Here is a 25,825-nt window from a genome sequence, read left to right as displayed (position 1 = left end):
ACCGGGAGGAACTGGAGCAGACATTAAATTGGGTCTGTACTATCGCCCACCTGGACAATCGGAAGAAATTGACCAGGACCTGGAGGCTGAACTGAGGCAGGTATGCAATAGTGGACGTGTGGTGGTGATGGGGGACTTCAACTACCCTGGGATAGACTGGAGTATCGGGCACTCAAACTGCACGAGGGAGACCAAATTCCTGGAGGCCACGAGGGACTGTTTCATGGAACAGCTAGTCACGGAACCAACACGGGGAGATGCCACTCTTGACTTAATCTTCAACGGACTAGGGGGACCCGCAAAGGAGGTGGCGGTAGTAGCCCCACTAGGAAACAGCGATCACAACACGATCCAGTGCAAGTTAGAAATTGGATCATCAAAGGTGAAAAGAACCATAACGACAGCACTCAACTTCAAAAAAGGGAATTATGATGCCATGAGGAAAATGGTGGGAAAGAAACTCAACAGCAACACAAGGAAGATGGAGTCCGTAGAAAAAGCCTGGACCCTACTCAAGGGCATGGTGCACGAAGCACAGAACCTGTGCGTCCCCAAGTTCAGGAAAGGGTGCAAAAAAAATAGAACAAAAAACCCAGTGTGGATAACAAATGCAGTGAAAAAAGCGATAAGTGACAAGAAAGCATCGTTCAAAAAATGGAAAAAGGACCAAACAAAGGACAACCAAAAGGAGCACAAGGAACACCAAAGGGAGTGTCACCGAGTGGTTAGGAAAGCAAAAAGAGAATATGAAGAGAGACTAGCGGGGGAAGCAACAAACTTCAAATCATTCTTCAGGTACGTTAAGGGGAAGCAACCAGCAAGGTAGGAAGTGGGACCCTTGGATGATGGAGACAGAAAAGGAGTGGTAAAAGAGATAGCTGACAAGTTAAATGAGTTCTTCACGTCAGTCTTCACAAGGGAAGACACAACCAACATTCCGGAACCCGAAGAGATCGTAAATGGAGATCAGGATGATAAGTTGGTCTAACTAGAGGTGAGCCAAGTGGATGTCCTCAGGCAGATAGACAGGCTAAAGAGCGACAAATCGCCAGGTCCGGACGGCATTCACCCAAGGGTACTCAAGGAACTAAGGAACGAAATAGCAGAGCCACTTCGACAAATATGCAACTTATCCTTAAAAACTGGAGAGATTCTGGAGGACTGGAAAATAGCAAATGTCACGCCCATCTTCAAGAAGGGTTCAAGGGGTGACCCAGAAAACTACAGGCCGGTGAGCTTGACCTCGGTCCCAGGAAAGATGATGGAAGCGCTGATTAAGGACAGCATCTGTGAGCACATCGAAAACAATGGACAGCTAAAGTCGAGTCAGCTTGGCTTCTGCAAGGGTAGGTCATGCCTCACAAACTTATTGTACTTCTTTGAGGGGGTAAACAGTCAGATGGATAAAGGGGAATCCATAAACATCATTTACCTTGATTTCCAAAAAGCCTTCGACAAGGTACCACATGAAAGATTGCTTAAGAAGTTATGGAACCACGGGGTGCAAGGGGAGGTCCACTGATGGATCAAAAACTGGCTGGCAGACAGGAAACAGAGGGTTGGAGTAAAGGGCCATTACTCAGACTGGCAATGGGACACGAGCGGAGTTCCGCAGGAGTCGGTGCTGGGACCGCTCCTGTTCAATATATTTATTAACGACCTGGAGGTGGGAACCAAATGTGAGGTCATTAAATTTGCGGATGACACCAAACTATACAGCAGGATTAAAACCACGGAAGACTGCGAAGATCTCCAAAAGGATCTGACGACACTGGAAGAGTGGGCCAAAAAGTGGCAAATGAGCTTCAACATAGGGAAATGCAAGGTCATGCATGTAGGGAAAAAGAACCCGATGTTCACTTACAAAATGGGGGGGATCACTGCTAGGGGTAAATAACCTTGAAAGAGACCTGGGAGTGATGGTAGACACAACATTGAAGGCGTCGGCACAGTGCACCACAGCCTCAAGGCAAGCAAACAAAATGTTGGGTATCATTAAGAAGGGTATCACGACCAGGACGAAGGAAGTCATCCTGCCACTGTATCGTGCAATGGTGCGCCCGCATCTGGAGTACTATGTCCAGTACTGGTCGCCGTACCTCAAGAAGGACATGGCAGCACTTGAGGGAGTCCAAAGAAGAGCAACTAAGCTAATAAAGGATATGGAAAACCTCTCATATACTGACAGACTGAAAAAGCTGGGGCTGTTCTCCCTGAAGAAGCGGAGACTTAGAGGAGACATGATAGAAACCTTCAAGATCCTGAAGGGCATAGAAAAAGTGGACAGGGACAGATTTTTCAAATTATGGGGAACCACAAGTACAAGGGGGCACTTGGAGAAATTGAAAGGGGACAAGTTTAGAACAAACACTAGGAAGTTCTTTTTCACCCAGAGGGTGGTGGATACATGGAATGCGCTTCCGGAGGCTGTGATAGGCAGGAGCACGTTACAGGGCTTCAAAGAAGGTTTGGATAGGTTCCTAGAGGACAAAGGGATTGAGGGGTACAGATAGGAGTAGAGGTAGGTTATAGGGATAGGAGTTGAGGTAAGTTATAGAAATAGTCAGGGACCACTGGGCGAGATGGACCTCTGGTCTGCCTTGGCGGAGGCAACTTCTTATGTTCTACTTAGGTAGCTGAACTGCACAATCTCTCCCACAACAATTGATTTCTAGAACTGTTAGTCACTAATCTCTAACTAACTTTGTTAGTTCTACTCAATTTGTAGCATTTTTAATCATTGTAAACCGCATAGAACTTCATGGTCCTGCTGTATATTAACTGTTATTATTATTATTCTCAGTACCTTCTTTATGTTCCATCTTTAAAAATCATTAGTACTCGTAGGACTTCTTCTTTTGCAACCACAGCCCCTACAATCTGGAACTTGTTACCTTTACATATTTGGGCTGAACAAAATTTAGATAAATTTAAGGGAAATCTCAAATGTTTCCTCTTTAAAGATGCATTTGAATGCTAAATGATCGCTGGATCTAACCTAGCCGATATCTTTATTGATCCCATTCAACTTTTAATATGATTTCCCTCACTGCTCTTTTGTCTTTAACCTTAATTGTACTCTTTTCTTTTTAAATTGTTTCTCCCACTCTCCTCTTGTTTTTATGTATGTTAATTGTTCCCCTTTTTAATTGTTAAAATGCTTAGAATTTATGATTAGCACAAAAAATAAAGTCACCACATTTTTTGTGCTACCGATTTCTTTAGTCACTCAATAGTAACCTTATTGTGTAAGAGTTACCCCTGCACATTTTGTTTTGACTTAGAATTTATGATTAGCATTTCATCAAATTTTAATAAACTTGAAACTTATTTTGGCAATTGCCTTTCTGTAGCTTCATTATTTTCTCTGTGAAGAAGCTGCCAAATTCTTTACTGGTTAGAGAATATTTGTTGGCAATTTCTTTCTGCTTTTTCCCTCAACAAACAATATACTACTTGGTAAAGGGATTTTTTGATGAATTCAGGGGGAAACCCCTGACCAGGATGTTTAGATGGCCCTTCGGATGCTCATAAGCTCCTTTCTGGTGTGTCATGGCTGCACTTTGCCGGGGATGCACTTGCGCTGCTCCCCGGTTAATATCTGGAATTTTTCCTTGGGCCTCGGACCAACTGGGCACTAACATCTCCTGAGGGACCAGAGGAGGCTAAGTCAGCGGCTCCTGTCTCCTCTCATATGCAGTGCAGCACGTGGAATATAGACGATCCTCAGATGGCCATCTACTGCAAACCTAGCACAAATCCAAGATACCCTGGCCCGAAGAATCCACCATACCTGTTTTTAAGCAAAAGCAATGTGTTTTGAGGCAGATAGATGTTTTTATTCTCAAATCGGAAAATCCAAGATGGCCTCCGTGGCAGCAATTTTAGCGCCATAAAACGGCTGAGGGATTAAAAATGAACAATTTTAAATGTGGGGGAACCTAACCCCCCACCCCACCCCCCAATTTTGTTTTCTCGGCTGTCAGCCTGTTACTCACTGTGCCATGCTGTGTGCTGGAAACTTCAAGTGTGGAAGTTGCAAACAGCCGACAGGAAGAACTTCTGCCTCAACAAGCCTGGAATCCGGACTTTTTGTGTTTTCTGATTGCCTCTCGTGCCTAACGAACCGGTAGGAGATCTCAATCTTCCATTGGCCCCCGCACACGCAAACAGGGAGACGAAAGCAGTTAGCCACGATCCTGGAAAAACCACCACGGAGCCACTTGGCCGGTGCTCAAGCCCATTCAGATGAACCTGGGGCAAACTTTACTCTTAAGGAAATGGTCCCAGAGCCCCAAAACTGATAGCCTTGCAGGCTGTCCAAAGGGTGCACTGCAAAGCAGTCTGCCCCTTGGAAGCAGACCTTTGACCTTAAGAGTCTGCGTTCTTTCACAGCCAGAGCTGTCCCAAAAGATGGATCCTCTACAGCATCAAAAAGCCTTGCAAATGGTTAGCAAAAAAGACCAAATTTAAATGAAAAGAAACATGAGCAGAAAAGACAAGCTCATACCATCTCACTTGTAGAGAGACAATTGAGGAATTGGAGGACAGTCCAGAAGTCAGGCAAAGCAAAAGAATGCTAATGAAGTTCTCTATAATAATTCTTGCGAGAAATAATAGACTACCCACACATTCAGAAATGGAGTGTCTGTTGCACTAGAAATAAATATTATGGAGGAATTTGGGGAGATTATATTCTTTCTCTGACTTCGGCTGATTTTATTCAAGAACTAAAATCACTAGTCAATAACACCTTCCTCACTACTGATGTCAGTTCTCAAAGGAATCTTTCTGAGGGTAGCATTCCAACAAAAGACTTTTTTAACCAAAGGGCCACTCACTATAAGACTTCTGTCAACTACACTAATGAAAATATGAAATTGAAAATGCAACACTGATCTTTCTCATTCTCGGACTAAATCCCTCACCCACCACAGAACCAAACACAAATTGAATGTAAAGGAAAACTAAACAACAAAAAACCCTGAACCAAACTTAAGAGTGAAAGAGAGAAGCTGAACCAAGTTCACTTTAAAAAAAAAAACAACAACCCTCAAAAAAAAAAAAAATAAACCCCCAAACAAAAACCCTTCAGCAAAAATCTGTTAACCCCAACTGGATTCAAGCAATTACAATGTCCATGACAGGGAACATAATGCTGAGAAAGGATTGAAATTTAATTTAATTTAATTTATTTCTTATATACCGTTAAACTCCGTTAGGATTCTAAGCGGTTTACAGAAAAATAGACAATAGGGTGCATTAAAATTATAAGTAAAATAGGTACTTAGAAATTCCCTTACTGTCCCGAAGGCTCACAATCTAACTAAAGTACCTGGAAAAATGAAAATTATGAAAGTTTGTTCTTCAGGGAAATACTAGATACAGTTAGATTGATTAGTACTTACCTTCCCTAGTTTAACGACCTTCTTCACTGCATCAGAAATTATGTTGGAGTGATATTCCAGGCTGATGATGGAGAGAGGGAGAACAGAATCAGATTCATTTCACATATGCATATGGCAGGAGATGAGGAGACAATGGAAACTATAAGATTGTGATTCCTCTATTTATCACTGAAAAAAATACTCAAAACATAAAATACTAACACAGATGCTTGCTAACAAGACATTTGTACAAGTTTCAAGCAGCTTTGCACCTCACATGTGCAAGTGCCTTCCCACCCAACGCATGAGCACAGGTTTCTCAGTCCTATAACATAGCTTAGAGCAGACCTCGACAAATTTTCATTAAATCTAGTAGTCAGCCCAAAACTTAGAAGCCAATATCTAAAACCTTTCTCACCCTTCCAACATTGTTCCCAGTGAAGTTTGGGGGAGGGGATTGGAATTCCCTCCCAGATTAGCAGTAGCTCCTTTAGAAATTGACTTTTTTCCCATTTTGTGCCTGTGGGCAAAGAAACTTCAATATATCAATTACTTAATGTGCCTCTGATAAATTGCAGAAGTCAATAGTCTCCCTTCCCAAGAGCATGCTTTTAACTACTCTCTAGTTTCTCTCTCATGCTCCCTTCCCACAGCTTTCCTCCCAGTCTGTCTCTCTCTTGTGCCTCCTTTCCAGCCTTCCCCCTGGCTCTCCTGTGCCACCAGCCAGCCTTCACAGCTTCACAGCCTTCACAGTATTCACAGCTGCCTAAAACTGCTTCTCTCTCCTGCATGGCAATCAGGCTCTTTATATACTTGAACTGCGTGGTGCAGGAGGTTCAAGAAATCTCATGGGACTTGAAAACCACAAAAAACCAAATTCCTGCACCAAACGGCTCAAGTATATGCACAGCTTAATCGCTGTGCAGGAGAGAGGAGCTGTTTCAAGGCAGTGCAGCGGTAAGATTTTTTAAAATTCTGAGGGTATGAAATCCTGGACACCAAGATGCAATTTCTAGGCACCTGGTGCCTGAGATTTGTCAAGCCCTGGAGACAAGGGATGCTGGGAGGTTATGTGAGAATATTTGGCCTACTGTCCTCAGAGAGCACCTGCTATAGGTAAGTAACTTTGCAGAGGACAAACAGGCCTTCATATTGTCACAGCTGGAAATCCCTAGCTATCAGGCCCACAAAAAACAACAAGGCTAGAACAATAGGACTAGAAACATCGAGACCTGTACATCAATTAACCTGAGAAACAAAACATGCTAATGTGAAGGTGCAGCCTGGAACAGAATAAAAAAATGGGCCAGGGTGGGGGTGGAGTTGGATTCTAGACAAACAAATTGTGCAGGAATTTTGCTCTAGGCAGTAGTGTAATGTGAATTTTTTTTAAAAAAATAAATCTTTATTCATTTTATACATACAACTAGTCTTTAAGCCCGTTACATTAACGGGTGCTAGAAAGCAGCCCCCTTTCCCTCTCCCCCTCCAGTTCCTCCCTATCTCTCCGTAGCTCCCTTCTGTCTTCCCCCCCTAAGCAAAATGATCTGCCTCCCAGCACACCCCTCCCCCCGAAGCAGCCCCCTTTCCCTCTACCCCTCCAATTCCTCCCTGACAGTGTCTCCGTGGCCCCCCCTTCTGTCTCCCCTCCCAAGCAAAGCTGTCTGCCTCCCAGCACACCCCTCCCCCCTAAAGCAGACCCCTTTCCCTCTACCCCTCCAATTCCTCCCTGACTGTCTCTCCATGGCCCCCCATTTTGTCTCCCCCCAAGCAAAGCTATCTACCTCCCAGCACACCCCTCCCCCAAAGCAGACCCCTTTCCCTCTTCCTCCCTCTTCCTTCTTCACAGTTCCTCCCTGTCTCTTCGTGGCCCGATTTGCTCTGCCGCGTATCTGATGATGTCATCAGGGACACGGAAGAGCAAATCAAGGCAGTAGAGGTCGCGAAGCAGCGTGTTTACAGTGCTGCGGCCGCTGCTGGAGCCAAGAGGTTTATCGACCGCGGGAAGGGAAGGGGTGGCGGCAGCGGCGGCAAGGGACTAAGGTAGCCGGCCAGACCGCGAGAAGAGAAAATCGGGTGGGAGGCTCAACGGGGATTGGGGGGGGGGAGAAGACAACGACGAAAACTGAGCCCTTGCTTTCTCCCTAGCTCCCAGTGTCCTACCGGTCTGTACACCGCGATCTGGAGAGCAGGGAGTCATAGAAACATAGAAAAAGACGGCAGATAAGGGCCGCGGCTCATCTAGTCTGCCCACCCTAATGACCCTCCCCTATTTAGCTCTGTGCAGAGATCCCACGTGACGATCCCATTTCTTCTTAAAATCAGGCACGCTGCTTGCCTCGATCACCTGAACATAAGAAACATAAGAATTGCCACTGCTGGGTCAGACCAGTGGTCCATCATGCCCAGCAGTTCGCTCACGCGGCGGACCCTAGGTCAAGACCAGTGCTCCAAATGAGTCCATTCTCACCAGTTTAGCATGAACTTGTTCAACTTTGTCTTGAATCCCTGGAGGGTGTTTTTCCCCTATAACAGACTCCGGAAGAGTGTTCAGTTTTCTACCACTCTCTGGGTGAAGAAGAACTTCCTTACATTTGTACAAAATCTATCCCTTTTCAACTTTAGAGCGTGTCCTCTCGTTCTCACTACCTTTATCTATTAAGTCTATTCCCTTCATTATCTTGAATGTTTCGATCATGTCCCCTCTCAATCTCCTCTGTTCAAGGGAGAAGAGGCCTAGTTTCTCTAATCTTTCGCTGTATGGCAACTCCTCCAGCCCCTTAACCATCTTAGTCGCTCTTCTCTGGACCCTTTCGAGTAGTACCATGTCTTTCTTCATGTACAGCGACTAGTGCTGGATGCAGTACTCCGGTTGAGGGCGCACCATGGCCCGGTTCAGCGGCATGACAACCCTCTCCGACCTGTTCATGATCCCCTTCTTTATCATTCCTTGCCTTCTGTTTGCTCTTTTCGCCACCGCTGCACATTGCGCGGACAGCTTCATCAACTTATCGATCAGAACTTCCAAGTCTCTTTCCTGGGAGGTCTCTCCAAGTACCGCCCCAGACATCCTGTATTCATGCATGAGATTTTTGTTCCCGACATGCATCACTTTGCACTTTCCAGCGATCAACCACTCTTTCGGTGAAAAAGTATTTCCTGGTGTTGCCGTGCAATTTCCCGCCCCTGATTTTCCATGGATGTCCTCTTGTTGCCGTCGGACCTTTGAAAAAAAAGATATCTTCTTCTACCTCGAAAAGGCCCGTGAGGTATTTGAACGTCTCGATCATGTCTCCCCTCTCTCTGCGTTCGAGTGAGTATAGCCGTAATTTATCCAGCCGTTCCTCATACGGGAGATCCTTGAGTCCCGAGACCATCCGGGTGGCCATTCGCTGGACTGACTCAAGCCTCAGTACATCCTTGCGGTAATGAGGCCTCCAGAATTGTACGCAGTATTCCAGATGGGGCCTCATCATGGATCTATACAACGGCATAATGACTTCAGGCTTGCGGCTGACGAAACTCCTACGTATACATCCTATGATCTGCCTAGCCTTAGATGAAGCCCGCTCCACTTGATTGGCAGTCTTCATGTCTTCACTGATGATTACCCCTAAGTCCCATTCTGCAACAGTTCTTGCTAGGATCTCGCCATTTAGGGTGTAAGTCTCGCATGGATTTTGACTGCCAAGGTGCATGACTTTGCATTTCTTGGCATTGAAACTCAGTCCAACGGTTGCGGCTGGCAAGCAATGCGGCTGGGAAGCAGTAAGGCTGGGGACTCGTGCATGCGCACATCTGCAAAGCCATGGACCTCACAGATCAGGGATTTCAGATCACGCAGATCTGAGTGCGCATGCCCGTCTAGCGTTTTATTATATTAGATAAGTGTGATACAAAGTAAACACATTTAAACATTGAAAATATCACTTAATATTCAACAATAATACCAATCATAAGATCTTATCTTCCTCCCTTCCCACCCCTTCATGACAAGTACTTGAATTACTTTATATGTTATACTAAAATCTCCCCCCCTCCCTGAAAAATGAACTTGTAGAATTAAGGGATAAGTAACATCTAATCATTACAAAATTTTGTTAATGGCTCCCACACATCTTGAAATTTCCTAATATACCCTCGCTGTGTTGCTATTACTCTTTCCATTTTATACATATAACATAATGAATTCCACCAAAAATTATAATTTAGTCTACTCCAGTTCTTCCAGTTATAAGTAATTTGTTCAACGGCAACCCCAGTCATTATCTAACTCTTTGCTCTCACTGACATACCAAATTATACAGTATCATATGACAATGCAACTGGATTTTCTAATAAGCAATTAATTTGGTCCCAAATTGATTTCCCAAAAGTCATAATAAATGGACAATAGAATAATAAATGATCTAAAGTCCCTGCTTTGAGATGACAGTGCCAACATTTATTAGACTTAGAGCTATCCAATTTTTGTAACCGAACAGGGGTCCATAATGCTCTATATAACAGAAAAAAAACAGGTTTGTCTCATAGATGCAGACACTGTACATCTCATCCTTCAAGTCTGTGGCCATTGAGATGCAGAAATTTGATGCTTGATCTCAATGCTCCAAATGTCTCTCAGACCAGTGTTTGGTTTCTTTTTAATAAATCCAGTTTATACCACTGGGCAGCCTGGTGACTCAGGAAGTCCGCCTGAAAGCATAAGAACACCATACTATATTGATTATTAAGGTTTTTCCATTCAGGGAACCCCACCTGAATGGCCTGCTCCAGTTGCAACCATCAAAATCTTTCTGACTTATTGAGGCCATATTTATGTTGTAACTGTGAAAACTCAAGCAGTTTACCATTAGATATAACATCATCTAATAAACTTATTCCTGCTGTCATCCAATGCTTTCAGACGAGCTTTTCTCCGCCAATTTGAATCTTGGGAGTTCAGCCATATAGATTGATTTGTAGATTTGTGAATTGGAATAGTTGTTAAATTACTTACATATCGCAGTGTTTTCCATGTATCAACTAATATTCTGTTATCTTTGCAGAACCTAGGCATTTTGATACTGAGAACATGGCATAGACATATAGGAGACATGAGTTGTCATTCTAACCACAACCAATCTGGGAGCTTTTCCATGAGTTCTGGGAGGACCTAATACATACCCTGGCGCAAAATATAGGATTGATGGTACCTATAAAAATTGGGAAAATTTACCCCTCCCTCTGAGATTGGCTTTTGTAGAGATACCAAAGCAACTCTAGGAGTTTTACCCAGCCAAATAAATTTTGTAAGAATGCTATTTAATTTTTTATAAAAGGACCCTTGAAAAAAAAAAACCAGCAACATACCCATCTGATAACAAACCACAGGCAAAATCATCATTTTAATAGTTTGGACTCTCCCCCACCACGAAAGATGTAAAGGATTCCATTGCTCACACATTTCTGTTACCTTCTGTAATAAAAAATTTTCATTTATTTTCATTGTTTCTTCCAGTGTATTTTTAATCCAAATGCCTAAGTACTTTATTCCATCTTCTTTCCAAAGAAAAGAGAATGAATCAAACAAACCTTTTGTACAGTGCACATTAAATGGAAAAATTTCTGATTTACTCCAATTTATCTTGTACCCTGAAAATTTTCCAAATTTCTCTATCATTTCAAGTAAGCAAGAAATGGTTGTCTCAGGATTTCTCAAATAGAGCAATATATCATCTGCATAAGCAGAGACTTTATATTACCGATCTCTACGAGGAATACCCTGTATCTCCTTCGCTTGCTGAATAACTAATAACAAGGGTTCTAAAACAATATCAAAAAGCAGAGGAATAAGCGACAATCTTGTCTAACCCCCCTCTGCAACCTAAAACATTCTGAAAAATTATTATTAATATACAGTTTAGCAACAGGGGATCTATACAATGTTTGAACCATTTGGATAAATCCTGAACCAATACCAAACCACTCCAATGCTTGATGCATAAAGGTCCATTCCACTCGATCAAAGGCCTTCTCTGCATCCAGGGATACAGAAAAAGCCGGATCATTTAAGACTTTTGACAAATTTAACATATGTAAGGTCAACCTAGTATTGTTAGAAGAATGTCTCTGAGCAACGAATCCTGTTTGGTGCATTCCAATAATAAAAGGGAGAGCTTTAGCCAAATGTATAGCCAAAGTTTTAGCTAAAAGTTTTCCATCTACATTAATTAAGGAAATAGGCCTGTAGTTTGAAACCAGCGTAGGATCTTTATTTGGCTTTGGCAAAACTATAGTTAATGATTCTGCCATGGTACCTGCAATACAACCTTTAGTTAGTTGAGTCTGATATAAATTTAACAAATATGGTAATAGGGTAATATGGAATGATTTATAAAACTCTACCATAAAACCATCTCCACCTTGAGCGGATCCAGCTCTAAGGGACTTCAATGCTGTTTGCAATTCTTTTATTGATATTGGCTTTTCTAAACTTTCTTTTATATAATCAGGAATTTTAGGCCCCTTAATTAATTTAAAAAAAATCTAATCCATCCTTTTCTTTATCTAAATAAGGCTCAGAAGAATATAGATCTTTATAAAAATTTAAAAATTGTTTTAGAATAGGTCCAATTTGTGAATAAGTATTTCCTTTTTCATCTTTTACCGCCACTACCTTTGGTTTTCGTTTTTTTGCTTTAAGATAATTTGCCAATAATCTTCCCGCCTTATTTGAATTTCCATAATTTTGAGAAAATAAGACTTTTCTTATCATTTTAGAAGAAAACTCATTATATTTCCCTTTAGCTTTCAAGAGATCCTGCAGTGTAGAGTATTCCTATTTATCAATCAATTTTGATTCTAATATCTTAATGTCTTGTTCCAAACTGGAAAATTGTTTAATTTGTTTTTTAATATAGGCCGAAAAAGAAATAATTTGACCTCTCATGGCTGCCTTAAAAGCATCCCATAGAGTTTCCATTGAGATATCTTCTGTATTATAAATTTGAAAATAATCATTTATCTTTAACTGAATTTCATCAATGAAATTTGGTTCCGCAAGCAATGTATTATTAAATCTCCATACAGATCTACTATCATCCTGACCAATTATTCTAATTTTAATCCACACCCCACCATGATCAGACAAAATAATTGGATCTATGGAGGCTTGTGTTACTTGTTGAACTAATGTATTTGAAACAAATATATAGTCTATTCTTGAAAAGGATTTATGAACATGGGAGCAAAACAAAAATTCCCGATCATTAAAATGAAAAATTTGCCATATATCTTTCAAATCACAATTTTGTACCAAATTATCTAGTCCTAATGATTCATAATTCTGCTAGGTTTTTTGTCCATTAAAAGATCTATAACAGCATTAAAATCTCCTGCCACAACTAAATTAGAAGCAGCCAGTGGTAGTAATAATTGTTGTAGAGATTTAAAAAATTCAATTTGGTTCGAATTAGGTACATATACATTGAAAAGCACCATTGTAGAATTTCCCTGATTCATGTCTACATGTAACCACCTTCCTGAAGGATCAGCAGCAATCAACTTAAACATAGCATTACATTTTTTATTCACCAATATTGCTACACCTGCTTTTTTCTTCACAGGTGGGGCACAAAAGCAATGTTTAACCCAATCCCCTTTTAGTTTTTGGGACTCTGCGGCCGATAAATGAGTCTCCTGTATATAGCATATGTCAACATTTTGTTGTTTTAAAAACAACAATGTTTTCTTCCTCTTTATTGGATGGTTGAGGCCATTAACATTTAATGAGAATACTTTAAGCTCCATGAAAGAATTTACTTACAGAACACATGAATCTCAAATATTTCAAGTATTGATTTTCCTGTATATAATTCATTTCCCTTAAATTAATATTTGGAAAATAATATCTCTTTCTCTTAAACATCCCCTTCTCAAATTCCCTTCCCTCCCTTAATCTCTTATACATTATACTTTTAAAATCCCCAAAATCCTTCCCTATTCCCTCCCATATCCCTCCTTCTCTTATTGTGATAACTTGAAGACATAAAATCAGACTGGAAGCCCCTCCCCTCCCCCATGCATCTTACTTCACTATCTCCTCTAGCCTATAAAAATTAAACATCCTTTGTGAATATAAGATTAACTCTAAATATATAATCTTACTTAAGAAGAATAAACTGTTAAATTTCCCTTTCAATGACAATTTATCCATTTTTGAAACTTACTAAATATAATTCATAAATCTAAGAAATATGTGCCCCTATTCATGAAATAATTAAATATTCCTTATATAATATTTCATATATAAAGATTAAATATTTACTAGAGTATATAGATCACATAAATAATTAACTAAATTTCCTGAAAAATTCATTCAATTTATATATTCATTACCATATCAAATAGATTTCTTGTTTACTAATAAATTTCTTGTTTACTAATAAATTAATAATAAGAATCCTTATATCATTTTTTCCCTTTTCCCCCAATTCACCTGCTTTTCGAACCAAAGACCTATGGATATGAGGGATCATTCTACCATCCCCAATACAGCTTAATTTACTAACATCTGTAAAGTTTGGTCTTTGTTCCCTCTTCTTGATGTAAATGCATGTCAGCACATAATATTACCAGAGTAACTAGAGCAAGAAAAACAAGTTTAGCTGCCCATAACTAATCCCCACATCTCCTAGACAGGTGATCTATACAATAATATTTTATAAATATTTTAGTTTTATGTACTCATATAAGAAGGCTAAAAAAAAAAAAATCTATTACATTAATAATTAAATAATTAATTGTGTAATGTGAATTTTCAGACAGATGACTGTATCACATCCTTGTATAAATCCTAAAGGCTGATCTCACGTGGGCTATCGATGCCATGGCTCTGATATTATGAGCCTTGACATCACCCCCGAGAGTCAGCCCAGCCTGAACCTAAGTAAAGAAGATGCAGTCTGCTAGCCAAATAGAAACTGTGCTTTTGCCAATGGCTACCACCAACTGATTTGGGTCAAAAGAAACAAAAAGATGGGAGAACTGTCTATAGCCTGCTCCAGATAAAAGGCTAAGGCTTGCTTGCAGTCTAAAGTATGTAGTACAATTTTGCTAGGATGAGCGTTGAGGTTTTGGGAAAAATGTTGGCAGAACAACTGACAAGTTAAAACAGAACTCTGTCACGACTTTAGGAAGGAACTTTGGGTGTGTGCAGAGAACTATTCTGTTCTGATGACATTTTGTGTAAGTTGGGTCTGCTACTACAGCCTGAAGCTCAGTGACTCTATGAGCTGAAGTGACCACCACCAGGAATACCACTTTCTAGACCAAAAACTTCAGGTGACAGTAATCAAGTGGTTCATAAGGTGCTTTCATTAGCTGGGTGAGAACCACGCTGAGATCCCATGACACAGCAGGATGTTTGACAGGGGCTTAGTCAACAATAAACCTTTCATAAATCGAACAACTAGTTGTCTGAGACCACTGGGCTTCTCTCAAATGGAGACATGCCATAGGTGTGACATGCACTGTAGAGGCCATGTGGCCCATCAATCTCAAAGGAGATTAAGCAGAAAAATTAACATCCATGGAGGTAAGCCTTGAAGACGTACACAAGCAGATAGATAGATTAAAAACTGACAAATCTCCGGGCCCGGACAGAATCCACCCTAGGGTATTGAAAGAACTAAAGGAGGAAACAGCCGAACTACTACAGCAGGTTTGTAATCTATCCCTGAAAACAGGCGTGATCCCAGAGGATTGGAAGATAGCTAATGTTACGCCCATCTTTAAAAAAGGATCAAGAGGTGACCCGGGGAACTACAAACCGGTAAGTCTGACTTCAGTTCCAGGGAAGATGACGGAAGCGCTGATTAAAGACAGCACCGACGAGCATCTAGACAGGAACAAACTGATAAAAACAAGCCAAAATGGCTTCTTCAAGGGAAGATCGTGCCTAACGAACTTATTGCACTTCTTCGAAGGAATTAACAAACGGATAGACAAAGGGGACCCCATAGACATCGTATACTTAGATTTCCAAAAGGTACCCCATCACCATGGGGTGAAAGGAGACGTACATAGATGGATCAAAAATTGGTTGTCGGGTAGAAAGCAAAGGGTAGGAGTGAAGGGCCACTACTTGGACTGGAGGAGGGTCACGAGTGGTGTTCCACAAGGGTCGGTACTTGGACCGCTGCTGTTCAATGTATTTATAAATGATCCAGAAACAGGGACAAAGTGTGAAGTAATAAAATTTGCAGACGACAAACTATTTAGTGGAGTTAGGACTAAAGAGGACTGCGAAGATTTACAAAGGGACCTGAATAAACTAGGAGAGTGGGCGACGAGATGACAGATGAAGTTTAATGTAGAGAAATGTAAAGTCTTGCATGTAGGAAACAGAAACCCGAAGTACAGCTATACGATGGGAGGGCTGGTAATGGGTGAAAGTACCCAAGAAAAGGACTTGGGGGTAATAGTGGACAACACAATGAAGCCGTCGGTACAGTGCGCAGCGGCCTCTAAGAAGGCGAATAGAATGCTGGGTACTATCAAGAAAGCTATTATAACCAGAACGAAAGAAGTTATCCTGCCGTTGTATCGGGCGATGGTGCGCCCGCATCTGGAGTACTGCGTCCAATATTGGTCACCGTACCTTAAGAAGGATAAGGCGATACTCGAGAGGGTTCAGAAAAGAACAACACGATTGATAAGGTATGGAAAACCTTTCGTATGCTGAAAGATTAGAGAAACTGGAGCTCTTTTCCCTGGAAAAGCGCAGACTTAGAAGGGACATGATAGAGACTTACAAGATCATGAAGGGCATGGAAAAAGTGGAGAGGGACAGATTCTTCAAACATTCGAAAACTACAAGAACGAGAGGGCATTCGGAAAAATTAAGAGGAGACAGATTCAGAACCAATGCTAGGAAGCTCTTCTTCACCCAAAGGGTGGTGGACACCTGGAATGCGCTTCCAGAGGGTGTGATAGGACAGAGTATGGTTTTGTGGTTCAAGAAGGGATTAGATAATTTCCTGAAGGAAAAGGGGATAGAAGGGTATAGATAAGAGGATTATTATACAGGTCCTGGACCTGATGGGCCGCTGCGTGAGTGGACTGCTGGGCGAGATGGACCTCTGGTCTGACCCAGCAGAGGCACTGCTTATGTTCTTATGTTCTTAACATAAACATTATCAACATGTACAAGTCTCAAAGACCAACAGAGGTAGCTGAACCTATGCATTACTTACTTGAGATGGCGCAACATGTTGCTGGCAGAAAGTAACATAGCAGTGGGATTAGCAATACTCCTGCCCATTGCCTGAGCAAAAGGATGACGTGCACCCTATTAACACAAACAGACCTTAGGGTCAGAAATACAGAATTCTGATAGACAAATAACACTGCATGTCAAGCTCCCAACTCTCCCAAAAAGATTGATAGAGACTGAACATTTATCCCCTATATGACCTCATTAAATGAAAGATAATCAATTATTATAAAAAAGGAACCTCAAAAACTATCATCAAATATAAGAGACACCAATATTCCAGTATTAACCAAAAGATGGCAACAGAATGTCAATGTACATGTCTCAGCAAATTTGTCCAGGTCAAAAATGGCATCCTTCAATGTGTCGCAGCAAATTTGTCCAGGTCAAAAATGGAATCCTTCAATGTAAGTGAAACAATTCAGATTTATAAAATAGTATTGTCATCAGTCAATTGAAGAGTTACAGGATGGGAAAAGCTCTATCATCTCAGTGTCGGAAATGTGCATTGCTTATTGGACAGAGACTATTGTGAATTTCTGATCTCAAGTATGCAAAAATAAAGATCAATGAACAACTTGTAAGTGATACTCTTTTTTTCTGATTTAATACATTTATGACTAGGTTTCAATAGTTCTAGCTTAGTGCAGAAGGCACTACCATGTTTCCTCAAAAATAAGACAGTGTCTTATATTCATTTGGGGCCCAAAAAGGCACTAGGTCTTATTCATGGGTAGGGCTTATTTTTTTTCATGTACATTATCTCTCCCTTCCTCTCCTTCACCACAATTCTTCCTTTTTTTTTTCCCCCACAAGTGCAACATCTTTCCTCCCCTCTGCAGCATCTTTCTATCCCCCCATCCTTCCCATCCCTCATGCAGCAAAACACTTGGCCAGGTTCTAACCTTCCTTCCTATCCCTCGTGCAGCAAAACCCTTGAGCACCCACCGTGCAGCCAAACCCCCACTAACCCTCCATCCTTCCCTCCCAACCAATCCTCGCCCATAAATACCTTTTGGCAAAGGAGCGTTGGGTCAGAAGCACTCACAGGCTGCTTCACGGCATTCTCTCTGGGGCCTTCTGTGTACTGACAACATCAGTATCACGGCACACAGAAGGCCCCAGTGAGAAGGCTGCGAAGCAGCCTGTGAGTGCTGCTGGCCCGATGCTCCTCTGCCAGAAGGTATTTATGGTCACGGTCAGCGGGGATCAGTTGGAAGGGAAGGATGGAGGGTCAACAGGGGTTTGGCGATTTGCCACCTCGGCAGGGGCGGGGTGAGGGAAGCGCGGCTGCCTACAACTAGGGCTTGTTTTCGGGGGTAGGGTTTATATTAAGACCTAGCCCGAAAATCATGCTAGGGCTTATTTTAGGAGTAAGTCTTATTTTCGGGGAAACACGGTATCTGATGTTGCCCAAATAAGTAAACAACAGATTACTTTGCAAAGGTGATGAGGCAGTGTTTCTTTTCAGAACTAGAAAATAAAGGGAATGCGACACTGGGAGCAGGAAGGGGATGTGAGGGATACAGAAAGCTGCAGGGGCAAAGGAAGTGTGACATAAGAAGCTGGGTAGGTGGGTGTGAGAGACACAGAAAGCTGCAGCACAGGAAGTGTGACATAGGAAGTAGCAGGGAGAAAGGGAATACGACACAGGACTCTGGAAGAGGGTGTGAGAGACACAAGCCTCTACAAGGGCAAAGGGCATATGACACAGGGAGCTGGAAGGATGTAGTGTAAGAGAGATATAGGAAACTGGAAGGGTTGAGGTGGGAGTGATAGAAGTTGGTGGTGCTCAGAGGGTGTGTGAGGGGGAAATGTGGATCTAGAGTATCGCCAGACTACTGCTAGGAGTCACAGTTGCCCTGCCCATATGGTCCCACCAGATTGCTATGGACTTTAAAGATAGGCCTGGAGGTGGGGGACTATGAGTATATGGGTGATCAGGACCATGGGGACAACCTAGAAGCCCTGATGCTTTTCTGCTGTCCTAAATTTAACCACTTATTTAACCTGTTGGCAGCCTGAATATAGATGCTAATCATTTAAATCCTGGCTAGGGTTACCAGATTTTCCAAACGGTAAATCCGGACCCCTAGACCCACCCAGTTCCACCCATCTCCATCCCAGGCCCGCTCCCCGCTGCCTGCTCACTAAGACACATTGCTGATTGAGGGACACTGTTCTCTATGGGCACCTTCCTAACATCTCAAAGTCCCACTAGCCCATGTCTCCAGTTTGGGTGAGAATATACTGCTGTCAACCTAATCCTCGACTCAAATATGTGGAGAAAGTATTCCAACCAACACCTCCAACTCACTAGGATTGCATCTCTATATGCCTATATTTGAGTATATGACGAGTACAGTACGTTGTGAACGTATCCTCCTATATCTCCAAATCATTCAGTCACCACAGCTTACCACTGCCTGTTAACCCAAAATCACCTACGTAATTATGAATCTACATCTGTAACCCTGCCCCAAATGCTCAGTATACTGTGTATGTACCCTCATTTCTCTGTCTCCAATATATTGTGAATATGCCACTATATTCCTTGCCTATTTCTTCAGTAATATGTGAAATGTACCCTTAGTCCTATGCCAATATAATGTGATTGTACCCTTATTTGTATGTAATTAAAACATTGTGAATGCATCGCTATAACCCGTTCTGGGATCCTGGGGAGGACGGGCTAAAAAACTTAATAAATAAATATACATTATAAAGAAAGATAGTAGAGGGGGATCTATGATACAGAATTTAAATACTTTTGTGGCAATGGCCAGGTAGACAGTAAGCAGAGACCTAAATAGTTGTAGTTGGTAAGACCACAAAAAATGGGAAATGCTGTAGCCACAGCTGAGAAACAGTGGTCTAACAGTTCTAAATGGTTAGTTGTGTCAAACTGTATTCCTCAATGACAGCAAACCGGTCTAGTTTTCAGGTTATCTATAATGAATATAAGTATCTACGTATATATAGGAGGAGTCAGTGCATGCCAATACATCTCTAGCATATTCATTATGGATATCTTGCAAACAAGACTGCTCTGCAGTTCAAGCACTGTGGTTGGACCACCTTGAGCAAAATGGAATTATTAATAAATAAGTCATACTTCTTGCTGCTTAAACTGGCCAAATTTCTGAAACCATACCTGAGGGAGAATCATGCTCTCTTATACATATTAAACATAGTTGTTAACCACTAATGTTCTATGGAGATGCAGTCGAACAAGCATTCATTACCATATATACTCAAAAATAAACAGATTTTTGGGCCCAAAAAATGGCCCAAAAATGTGGGGTCTTGATTTATATTTGGGTCAGTGCAGATCCGCCCCCCTCAAACTTGTTGCAGCTTTTGCTGAGCCTGGCATGAGACCTGGTGGTCCAGCGGTGGGCCGGGACAGGAGGGATCCCTTCCGTCTCCTGTCCCGGCCGACTCTACTTTTACCTCCCACCCCCTCCCCGGTGTACCTTTTAAATCCCTGGTGGTCCAGCGATAGGCCAGGACAGCAGGGATCCCTCCCGCCCAATTCTAAGAATTTTTACTTCCCTCCCTCTCACCTCTCCTGTATACCTTTAGAATTTCTGGTGGTCCAGTGGTGAACCACAGCAGGAGCGACCTTCCTTCACTCCTACCCATGCCCATTCGCTAGCTGATTGGCTATTGTGAACTCGCAGCAGCCAATCAGCTAGCGGCTCTGTAAGGGCACAAGCAAAGGAAGGTCGCTCCTGCCCTTGTTCACCATAGAATCACTTGGGACTCTAAAGGTACACGGGGGAGTTGGGAGGAAGATCGAAATTATTAGAATTGGCTGGGACAGGAGGTGGGAGGGATCCCTGTTGTCCTGGCCCACCACTGGTCCACCAGGACTTACAGCAGGTCCGGTAGAGGCCTGCAAGGCATCGGAAGGGAGGGGGGACAGGGTACAGAACCTGGCAGGGTGCAGAGACTGGCAGGGGAGACAGTTAATGAGGGGGCTGGATGCAGAGCCTGGCAGAGCAGGGAGGGAGCTTGATTAGGGTGCAGAGCCTGGCAGGACAGGGCAAGGTACTGCACTTGAATATTAACCAATCCCCCATCCCTTCCCCCGATTTATATTCGAGTCAACCGTTTTTCCTTCTTTTTTTTTTTTTTTTGGGGGGGGGGGGGAAAAGGTTACCTCAGTTTATATTTGAGTATATATGGTAAATAAATACATACATACAATGATGACAAATCTTTGCACAGGTCCTAACCTAAGTGGAAAACAAAACATATACTTCTAGAGGCACAAACTGAAGATCCAGACTGATCCTGCACTTTTTTTTTTTTTTTTTAAACTCTTCTGAACAAGTTCTAGCTATCATATATGGGTAAAGCTGCAGCTAAACCACATGCTCGTCAAACTTAATTTCAACAAGACTAGATTGCTATTCACCACTTATGCTTACAGTCTCAAAGACGACATATTCTGCACCATAACTCTCGCCAGGAACCACACCAGCACCACCGACCAATCCAGCAGCCAGGTTATCCACGATATTACCATACAGGTTAGGCATGACTAAAACATCAAACTGATAGGGGTTTTGTACCAGCTGCAGCAAGAAATAAACAGAGAAATACACTATATTTTTAAATTAATGTAAAAACAAAAATATGAAACAGACTACATGATTGTACTGGAAATGACATCCACTGGATAAAAACATAATTGATGCACATCTGCTTATGAGAAGCTTAGAGTGATATGGGGACTAAAACTATGCCAGGGTACACCTGGCGGGGTCTTCGCGTGTGCGGATCGCCGGACTTGATGGACCTAGGGTCGGTTCTGAAGATGGCACTTCTTATGAGTATTGTATGAAAAGACTCACAAAGCACGGGTTTTTTTAAATTCTCCAATTTATCCAGGTTTGACAGAGCTGGCTTACGAAGAATTTGGTGACAATCACTCGGGTTCCTCTTACCTCTTCAGCATTTCAATTTTCTTTGGGCTGTCGGCAGCCTTTGGCTTGCCCCGGAAGCCTTCTCTCTGAGTGACTTCCTGTCCCCATATAGACGGGACGCTGCTGAAAGAAACTTCAGAGGCAGGCCGAAGTCAGCAGGCTCACCTCGCTAAGTTGCTGGTAGTCCGAAGACAATTGAAGAGCTGAGGAGCTTAAGAGTAGCCAGTAGAGAGCCACTGGACTCCCTATAAGCCGGCACTGTGGACTGGATTCAGGAGAGAGAGAGACAGAGAGAGAGACAGAGAGAGAGACAGAGACAGAGACAGAGAGAGACTTTGAACATAGCTTTGTGCTCCCATTACATAATGGGGGAGGGGAGGGCATGGGGTGGGGTTAAGTGTTCTCTTTTTTTTTCCCATCAAAAATATGATCACCCTAGGAAATGGGTACTGAACCCAGTTCCTCAGGTTCTTAACCCACTACACTAACCATTAGGCTACTCCTACATGCATATCTGTCATAGAAGCTGGGTGTAAAAATTATCTGTATATTTACAAAACCTTGTGTTGGTAAAAGATATTCTGAGAGAATTAATTACTTACTGCTCTCTAAAATGGCAACAACTAATATAGTAAGCAGTAGTCAACATAGTACAGTCAAACCTTGGTTTACAAGTAACGTGATTTGCAAGTGTTTTGCAAGACGAGCAAAATATTTAGTTAATTTTTGTCTCGCAAACCGAGCATTGACTCGGTAAATGAGCACGTTCACCCATGGCATGCACAACTAAGCAAAACTCACAACTAAGCAAAACTATAAAAATGTAGTGTATGCGCGAAGACTGCCTGAGCGGAAAAAAGCAAGAGAGAGCTCTACTACTACTATTCTACTATTTTATCCAGATCTTCGAAGTGTTATAGCCCTGGTAGCCAGAACCCAGAGCTGGTACTCTTTCCTTTTCCCTACCCTGCCGGTAGCCAGCCAGATAATAATAAAAAAAAAAAACTAAAAAAAAAACACCAAGCTTAGATGTAGCCAGCCAGATTTACAACAACAACAACTCCTTCCTTTTCTCTACCCTGCCGGTAGCCAGCAAGATTTTTTGTTTTTTGTTTTTAAATCTTTATTCATTTTCAAATATTACAACAAATGTATAATATTCAATCAGAAAAACATTAACTAATCACTTGACAAACTTACTTATACATTTTAAAATATATAAATATAAAAGAATCCCTTCCCACCCACCCATATATTAATAATAAACAATTATCAATTATTGGTTTTCCCACTCCCCCCCCCTACATCTTATCTAATACTAAGGTGTTTAAGATGTCTGATCATTAGAGTAAATAATCAATGGCCCCCAAATCTTTTTAAACTTATGATAATTTCCTTGTTGCATGGCAAGCACCTTCTTTATTGATTTTTAAAGCTTACAATAAGTGTAACAGCATATAACACCATTTCATACTTAAAATACATCACTTAATATCCTATCAAAATTTAATTCAAGCCAGCAAGATTTAAAAAACAATTTTCTCTGCAACATCTACCCTGCACATCATATAAAAACAAAACCTGTGTGCCCATCTCTCATTACTGCATATTGTGCCCATCTCATTGGTGCATCCTGTGTGCCCATCTCATCTCTCATTAGTGCATCCTGTGTGCCCATCTCATCAGTGCATCCAGTGTACCCATCTTAGAAGCTGTGTGCCCATCTCATCTCTCATTTAGTGCATCCTGTGTGCCCATCTCATCTCTCATTTAGTGCATCCTGTGTGCCTTCTCTTCAGTGCATCCTGTGTGCCAGCTCATCAATGCATCCTGTGTGCCCAACTCATCTCTCATTAGTGCATCCTGTGTGCTCAGCAGTGCATCCAGTATACCCATCTTAGAAGCTGTGTGCCCATCTCAGAAGCCGTGTGCCCATCTCATTTCTCATTAGTGCATCCTGTGCCAGCTCATCAGTGCATCCTGTGTGCCTTTCTCATCTCTCATTAGTGCATCCTGTGTGCCCTCTCTTCAGTGCATCCTGTGTGCCAGCTTATCAATGCATCCTGTGTGCCCAACTCATCTCTCATTAGTGTGTCCTGTGTGCCCTCTCTTCAGTGTATCCTATGTGCCAGCTTATCAATGCATCCTATGTGCCCATCTCATCTCTCATTAGTACATCTGGTGTGCCCATCTTAGAAGCAGCATGAAAAGGAAGACGGTAAGTAGGAGATGAATATTTTTACTTTATACAGTACAGTACTGCATTTTCTATTAAAGAATTTGGGTTGTGGAACGAATCATCCGAGTTTCCATTATTTCCTATGGGGAAATTCGCTTTGATATACAAATGCTTTGGATTACAAGCATGCTTCTGGAACGAATTATGCTCTCAAACCAAGGTTTGACTGTAATATTAATCAACTTTAGTGTTGGAATAAATTAAATACGGTCTGGCACTTTCTTTCCATTGCCTGAGTGAGTGCTGCAGGAAATCATTTCAATGTTGCATCTTGTTACCCAGTCAGAATGCTGGTAAAAGTGAAAGGGAACAAAGAAACATTTTTTTTTTAAACTGCTTTTATTAAATATTTCTCTTTTGAGTATTCTCAGAGCCTATTCTGTTTTTCTTTTTTAATAAAATGGACATTCACTAAGACTTTTACCTACCTGCATACAACAATTATCAATTATCATGGTATCAAATTTAATCTTAGGATAAAGCTCAGCCACATCTTTACAGCACTGAAGGAACAGCCCATCCCCCAATTTCCTGAAAGGAGAGAAAAGAGTTGCTTCATTCATTCAAGTCTTTCGATAAACTTTACCGTGTTATTTACTGAGAGCGTGAGTTTTAAACATTACCAAGGGAGAGAACTCGTATGACACACAAGTAACAGTGACAGAACAATGTGGAGACTAAATGGTCTTACTACTGAAAAACAACATGACATTGTTTGCAGTAAAAAATCAAAATACACTAGCAGAACTAATTAAGGACTCAATATTAAAACAGCAGGGCTGTTCACTTTTGAGATAAATCAGTGTGGTTGACCAGACTGAAAGCCTAGAATAGCAAGTTCAAGTTTATTATTAATTTGATTTTTGTGCAATGGGAATATCATTCTTGAACCTGTGGGTTTATGCATCTCTGGTTGTGATACTTGTATAGACTGCCTCATTTACATTTTTTGACTCCACCTCCCTCACTCTGGGCTGTCCTGAATCTCTTCAGATTTTCTCTCTACTTGTGAGCCTGTCTGTTCTGCTTCTATTTATTTTTTCTAAACTGTGTTTTGTTTTGTTTTTAAATCTGATTGTGAGGCTTTCTGGTGCTGCAGAGCTTTGGCTGCGAGAAGACACAGACTCAGAGGTCAGAGTCTGTAGCTAAGGGTCAGCCTTCTTTGCAGGGCACCTGCTTGGCCAGCCTGCACTAAAGGTTTGAGAGCTCGGGGACCGTTACCTTGAGAGCATAACTTGCTCCAGGTTGTGTTCACAGAGAACTTAAGCACAGGCTGCGTGGCCCAATGGCGGTATTGCACCTGGATCAGGTCCTGACTGCATTTTTCTCACCCTGTCCTTGCACACAGGATTTGGTGGGGGTTGAGGTCACAGTCCATCCGGTAGGACTGAGGAAGCAGTCCAAAGAGCAAGCTATTCGGTTTCCAGGCTTGTCTGAGGAAGAAATCTTCTTAGTAATTTGGCTGTAGTTTTCAGCTCTGGCAGCTCCCAGCACCTGCATGGCACTGTGAGTAAGGCTCTCTCAGCCTATGAGACAAAATTGGGAGTGGGGGGTCTCTAAAAGTGATTTTTGTTTTGTTTCTGGGACTAGGGACAGGGTCTCCCACCTCTACTTTTATTTTAGCTTCCATGGGTCATTTTTGGCAGCAAAAATGCTATTGCAGCAGCCATCTTGGATTTCCCAATTTTTAAATAAAAGCCTCTATCTGCCTCAAAACACCTCAATTTGACTTAAAATTAGCCTAGATGGACTGCTCAGGCCAGGATACCCTAAATTCACACCATATTTGTGCAGGATGGTCGGCTGAGCAGCGTCCATGTCCCACATGCCACGTGGTAGGCAAGGGGAGACAGGAGTCACCTGTTCAGCCTCCTCAAGTCCCTTTCATGGTATAGTGTCCCAGATTGCTCGAGTTCCAGATCAAAAATCCTGATGGGAGCTGGGAAATGGCGAAAGTGCATCCAAGCCTCTGCTGGAAAACCCCAAAAGGGATAGCAGGAGCACCCAC

At 42.0% G+C, this 25,825-nt stretch overlaps 1 protein-coding gene across 2 annotated transcripts in view; it reads right to left on the bottom strand.

The window, feature by feature from the left end:
- IDH3B (isocitrate dehydrogenase (NAD(+)) 3 non-catalytic subunit beta) overlaps positions 1-25,825 on the bottom strand; it is a 119,102-nt gene that overhangs the window by 27,043 nt on the left and 66,234 nt on the right. For both annotated transcript variants that reach the window (XM_033954281.1, XM_033954272.1), the window contains exons 8-11: positions 24,246-24,348; positions 21,081-21,227; positions 16,625-16,719; positions 5,409-5,469 (exon numbers count right to left, since the gene is read on the bottom strand). In XM_033954281.1, coding sequence (XP_033810172.1) covers positions 5,409-5,469; positions 16,625-16,719; positions 21,081-21,227; positions 24,246-24,348 — 406 coding nt within the window. The remainder of the gene's footprint in view (positions 1-5,408; positions 5,470-16,624; positions 16,720-21,080; positions 21,228-24,245; positions 24,349-25,825) is intronic.

The sequence above is a fragment of the Geotrypetes seraphini genome, chromosome 1, assembly GCF_902459505.1.
Source record: "Geotrypetes seraphini chromosome 1, aGeoSer1.1, whole genome shotgun sequence".
In the NCBI taxonomy this organism is placed as follows: domain Eukaryota; kingdom Metazoa; phylum Chordata; class Amphibia; order Gymnophiona; family Dermophiidae; genus Geotrypetes; species Geotrypetes seraphini.
The sequence above is the reverse complement of the archived record's forward strand: the minus strand, read 5'-3'. Positions and strand labels throughout refer to the sequence as shown.